Source organism: Corvus brachyrhynchos, unplaced genomic scaffold, assembly GCF_000691975.1.
Source record: "Corvus brachyrhynchos isolate BGI_N302 unplaced genomic scaffold, ASM69197v1 scaffold312, whole genome shotgun sequence".
NCBI lineage: Eukaryota > Metazoa > Chordata > Aves > Passeriformes > Corvidae > Corvus > Corvus brachyrhynchos.
Genome location: NW_008236640.1, coordinates 203,614 through 209,672, shown reverse-complemented (window position 1 = coordinate 209,672; position 6,059 = coordinate 203,614). Strand labels below are relative to the sequence as shown.

The following is a 6,059-nucleotide window of genomic DNA, read 5'->3' as shown; positions in this document are numbered from 1 at the left end:
GGCGGCCGGGGGAGGGCGGGGCGGGGACTGAGCCCGAGCCCGGTCCCGCTCCCGGTCCCGCGCTGACACCCCGTCCGCTCCCGCAGAGACCAAGGTGTACGTGGGGAATCTGGGCACGGGCGCCGGCAAAGGCGAGCTGGAGAGAGCCTTCAGCTACTATGGACCGCTGAGAACCGTGTGGATCGCCAGGAACCCGCCGGGGTTCGCCTTCGTGGAGTTCGAAGACCCCCGGGATGCTGAAGATGCTGTGCTTGGCCTCGATGGGAAGTACGTGCATGCCTGGAGTTTCTTTGAGGGCCGCAGTCCCCGATCTCCCTACCCCACCCAGTCATGGATTTCTCATGTTCGTTGCTTGAGCGCATCAGAGAAAAATACTCCTTTGGCTAATACCTGCTGTGTCTCGCAGGATAATATGCGGCTCCAGAGTCAGAGTGGAAGTATCCACAGGGATGCCGCGCCGCTCCCGCTACGACCGGCCCCCTGCCCGGCGCCCTTTCGACCCCAACGACAGATGCTACGAGTGTGGTGAGAAAGGCCACTATGCCTATGACTGTCACCGCTATAGCCGGCGAAGGAGGAGCAGGTACGTGCGGGGCCGGGGCGGCCGCGTTGCTTCGCCAGCTCGCTTTTGTGTAGTTCTTGTTAGCAAAGAACAGAATGTTACACCAGTTTTAACTCTTAATGTCGTAAGTCAACAGGTGTATATCACAATTTTTTTTTTTTGCTAATACATATAAAATGTTAATATCTTAATAATCAACCTGGTCAAAACCTTTCAGGTTTCTTCGTTTGAGTCAGTCGCCTTGATTCAGAATGTCACGAGCCTTAAGATTTCATGCTGAGGCGCCTTGCAAATCCGACACTTAAGATCCTCCTAGACCTTGAGGTGATCAGCATAAGAGGCCAGATCCCCTCGAGCCATCTACACGTAGCTTCACCTTATTCTTTAAGGGCAGAAAATTTGAGACGGTGACCGCCGTAACAGTAAATTTGGCTTTCAATTGGGGCCCCCCTCCGGTTTAGAAAGAGGAACACCAGATTGACCACATTCCCACCTAGAAAAATCTTCTTGCGTCAATCAAGCCTCACCCTGGCTCATTGGGCTGTCAGTTTGATCGTCGTTAGATTGAAGAGAACACCTACCTAGATGCAGCGCTCGCCTATAGATACTTCTAGATCGTCTAGATCTGCTAGACCTTGGGCCAAAGAGGGTCGACCTGCAAACTTGCAAGGTTTATTTTAAATACGCATTACAGTGTTTTCTATTCTAATGTAATTCTGCAATGTAATTCAGCTTTTAACATTTTTCTAGGTAGTAAAAATGCTCAAGACAAGTAGGCCCAGACATTTTTCCAACTGACAGATGCTAGTGGTGTGTTTTTGTTGTTTTGATTTCGTTTTTGGTTTTTTCTTTTTTTTGTTTTATTAAATTCTCTTTTTAGTTGTCTTAAAGAAGTTTTGACTTCAGCAGGGCCTCACATGCACTGGTTGTTGCAGCTGTCTGCTGATACCTGTTTTCTCTAACCTAAACCCAGGTCCCGGTCTAGATCCCGCTCGAGGTCCCGAGGAAGAAGGTATTCCCGGTCACGCAGTCGCAGCCGTGGTAGGAGGTAGGGCTCTGCCTTCTGTGTTCCATTCTTATTCCTCCCTCTGGGGGCCTCTCCTTCGTTTTCTGTAGTTACTGTGAAAAGTACCTTGCCCTGATTGGGTTGGTTTTCCTTTGCCTTGTAGATCCAGGTCAGCTTCCTACCGCAGGTCCAGGTCGATCTCTCCTCGTCGATACAGGTCATTCTCACCCCGCAGGTCCCGCTCTGGTTCTCTAAGAAGGTCAAGGTATGTGGTTGCTGTTGAACCCACAGCATTGCTGAAGGGCACTTAACTTGGAGCTGAAATATCAAGTGTGGATATATAGCACCTATAATGTGAACAGTAAGCTTGTTTTGCAGTCCATATGCTGGTAGGAACCTTTGTGGTGTTACATGCCTAAGAGCTACTCTGAATACTTTGTTAAAAATTTAAGCATATAATTTTGGAACTGCTGTTTCTAAGATTTTATTTTTTCTCTAACACTGTGTCAAAGTTACTATGGTAAAGGTTTCCAAATTCGGTTTCAAGTGTACAGGGTTTAATTGCTTAATCAAGTAAGGCAGTGGGATTCATTTTATGTGGATGGCAGTACTGACCAAAGGTGCTCCAGCCTTCTAATAATAAGAGTTACTTCTGCAAAACTAACTGCCCAACAAAATTCCCAGTCTTCTGAGACATTTACAGTAACTGATCTCTATCTCACCTGTATGAAGAATGTGATAGTAGAGCTTTCATTGCTTTTTCCCAGATCTAGGTCCAGATCACGCTCTAGGTCCCGTTCTGTTGTATGGCCTCGAAGCAGGTGAGACATTAGTTTTAATTCAGACCAGTAATAGTTTTGGTGTGGTGTTTGGTTGTGGTGCTGTGTTGTTTCTTTTTTTTTTTTTTTTTCTTCCCTGGGGGAATTTTATCTGGAAGGAGTTGGAAGACTGTCCAGCAGAGCAGTATTTGCCCTTAATAATTTATGCCTTTTCACAGACAAAAGTAGTGATGTGCAATTAAAGGTCTGTGGAGAGAATTTTTAAAAACAAGTTAATTCTTAGGTGTGTAGTAAATTGAGGATGGTCTTGAGTGCTGCCTTACTGTTACTTAAGCCGTGCTACTGAGTACCAGTTCTAGGTGGTTGTGAGCAACCCCATCCTCTGTAACTGTGATCCAATAAAGTTCCTAGTTACGGGGGGGGAATGGGACAGACAGTGGCTCAGGATAGTGACCAGGAAGGTTTCAAAGCAGTGGCACGTTAACATTTTGTTTAACGTGTGCCAGCAGTGTCCATGTAGTATTTCCACAAGTTACTAGGCCCAGTAAAGGTGTATCTTGATAACCCTTCAGAAACAGTTCTGAGCAGAAACAGAGTAAAAGTATATCTCACTTGTTTGGCCAAGGCTATTGAACTGAGCATTCTTATGTTGAGTGATAGCCTGAATTCTGACGCTCCAAGAAGACAAATATTTTTTAAGTAACAGCAAATATTTGAGCTGGTAAAGTAACATTAATGAATGTGGGAGAAAAGTCTCACTGTTTAAGTAGATTTTAATTCCTGAGATGAACTGGGAATAGTTAACTCATTAGTAGCCAGATACTGGTACAAAATCTGAATTATGCTTGAATAAAATTGCCACCAGCTCTTCAGCACACATGTGGCTGATTCCAGGCTCTTAATGTGCTGTTAAAGTCTTTTCTGAGATGACACTTAAACTATTCTTCCCTTTATAGAAGGGATACTTGCAGGTAGGAAGAAAGTGTGGGAGTGTGGTCTGGTGTCTTGTGGAACTGGCAGCTGAAGCTTTGCTGGGGAGCTTCCTGTGCTTGCACTCGTGTCTTCTGATGAGTGGGGTCTCTGCAATAAGAGCTAAAGGATTCCCTTGAAATGTCCCAGGGAAGGCCTGCAGCACCAGAGCCTTCCCTCTCTGGTTGGTGCTGCTGCGTGGGGTGAATTTGCTGTTGCTGGTGTAGCTAACTCGATGTGTTTGCATGCCCACTGGCTGCTTTGCTGAGCTTTATTTTTCTCCTGTTGTAGGTCTGAGTCTCATGGTAGATCTAAATCTGGCTTACCTGCTAAAAGGTGAGCGTTCAAATACAAGTACCACTCAGTTGGTTTTTGTTTTGGTTGGTGGGTTTTTTTCTGGGGTTCTTTGGTTTTTTTCCCTCATGATTCAAGGACCAGTTTGGACCAGTATTTCAGTTGCATGTGGAAGAAGGTTTTCTGTTGCAGGGTTGGTTTTTTTCTTTCCATAGCTGATTTCAAAAACACTTTTCATACATTATTTTATGGGGTTTTTTTAACAGCTGATGTTTTGTGGGACAGTAGGCAATTCTTCCAGGATTTTGCATACAGATGTTTTTCACTCATTATCACAAAAAAAAAATTTTGACAGGACTTGGGGCATATTTTCTCCTACCTTTCTTCTCAAATGTCTGTAGTTCTCCCTCTCCCTAACTCTGCTCGATTCACTGCTCCTGCTTTGCAGGGTTACTGTGATTTACAGCAGCTTTTAAGCTGTGTGTTGCTCTTTTCCTGAGGGCTCCAGCTTCCAGCATTTTTCCTTCTCACCTGCAGCTTCTTGCTTAAAGTAACTGGGTACACTTGCTACCAGCAGTGTCAATGAATTTAACACCATCAGACTGTTCTGGTTTTAAATGGTCAGAAGTGGTTTCTGAGAGTAGCCAAGTGTACCAACCCCACTGATTGTTTTGTTTGTTTGTTTTTAAACAGCCGCTCAAAGTCCAGATCACCATCTCCAAAGAGAAGGTAGGAATGTCTTAAAACTGGAGTCTGTCCTATGGTTAAACAGCACTAGAGCTGGAGCAGTTCCAAGAGAAGTTAACTTGGGCAAGGCTAAAAGCTCAGGTTTTTTACTTGCCTCAATCTGTGACCTGTGAGAAGATGAATTGTTTACGGGCATTTCCTGCTGCTGGTAGTCAGAATGTCATGATAATAACTCTTCAGGAAATGTACTTTAATGAAATGTTCCTGAGGAATTCAGAATGTAGGAACAAGTGAGTAATGTAAGGTGTGGAGCAAGCCATAAAAGTGTTGTAGGATTAAATTCCTGCTTGTGACTCCTGCAGGGTCAGGAGTTGCACAGCTGCCAAGCTGTGCTATGCTCCATGAAGTAAGAAGTTTTCCTATATTACCGGAGAAGTATGTGCTGGAATTGAGATTTCTGAGCAGGCTTGGTATCTCAGCTCTCTTAAGTAGTCTTCAGCTTTCAAGCTTAAAGCAGTTTTTAAGTTAAAGTGTTAAAATACAACACTTCTTTCATTATTTGAGAACTGTAAATGAAGATGGGGGTGGAACTCCAGAGGAAGCCTGGGAGAGCATACAGTTTCTGTTGGTTTTGCTGTAGGAGTTGTTCTTAACAGTTTGTTGTTTTTTTTTTTCCTTTCAGTCACTCACCATCAGGAAGCCCTTGAAGGAATGAAAGTTCTAAAAGAATGGGTTAAAATTTAAGAAGTTTAGTAAAAAAATTATTTTGTTTACATTATAAGGGATTTTGTGATGCAAGGGCTTAGTCCTAGAAGGCTGTTTCTATTGACTAGCAATTGGCATGAATTTCTATCTTCTAAAAGTCGTATTAGCAGACTAATACAAAACTCTTCTGTTGTGTTCATGTTCTGTGATCTGAAAATGTTGGGCTTTTTTTTTTTATTATTGGTGCGTTGAAATAAACTGCATTTCTAACTAAGAAATACATTGTGATAAGCGTGCTGTTCATATTTGGGATGGGGAAGCAGGCTGTGTCCCCCTGGGGTGAAAAGCAGCAGGCAGGCTGGGATAGGCACGTGTTTCTTCTTCTATCCCTACAGAGCACCAGTTAGAGGGCAAAGTTACCAGTGCCAGGTGTCATTGCTGCTGTTGAAGCTGGAATGTTGTGGTGATCCTTACCTTGTGCACCCCCCTCAAAGCTTGGGGAGGCAGAAAACCTCTCTGCGGGTACTCATCTGCCCAGTGACTTACAGAAATGTCTACAAACCATTAATAGATTGGAAAAAACAATGTGTGAATGCTGGCCTGTCATGACCATTAAAGGACCAGAAAACTTCTCACCTGAAGGTATTTTAAATACTTCTGGCATGTGAGCTGTTGAAGTAAATATTTTTGGAAGTCTTGTTTTAGATGATGGTTGTCCAAGTACTTTGTGATACTCAGCTAGGGTCACAGTTGTGGTGCAAACGATAATATATTTGCATGCTCTTTCTAGGAAATTGTAGGGGTTTTGTGGAGATGACAGGTCCTCAGCATAACCTGCAGGTCATGGTCAAGTGGCAAGATCTGTGGGGAAGTGAGAGCTCAAGTTCCTCCTGTCTGACCCTGGCTGCCTGGTTCCATCCTGGCAGTGAAGTGTGCCCACGGAAGGGCCTTGCTGCTGTCCTGATTGGTGGTTGCTTTGGGAAACCAGAGTGCCCCCATCTCTCATGGATAGGTTACTGAGAGATTTAATAAAATTTGCCAATTTGATTTATCTTTG

The 6,059-nt window shown here is 44.1% G+C and overlaps 1 protein-coding gene across 1 annotated transcript; it reads left to right on the top strand.

Moving 5' to 3' along the window:
* Positions 1-31: 31 nt before the first annotated feature.
* On the top strand, positions 32-5,280 carry LOC103624996 (serine/arginine-rich splicing factor 7; the record flags this gene model as incomplete). Its single annotated transcript, XM_017726701.1, has 8 exons — positions 32-267; positions 407-583; positions 1,536-1,610; positions 1,732-1,833; positions 2,336-2,389; positions 3,608-3,652; positions 4,304-4,339; positions 4,980-5,280. Coding segments are annotated over 8 exons (750 nt in total), but the record flags the coding sequence as incomplete, so codon positions are not given.
* Positions 5,281-6,059: the final 779 nt, after the last annotated feature.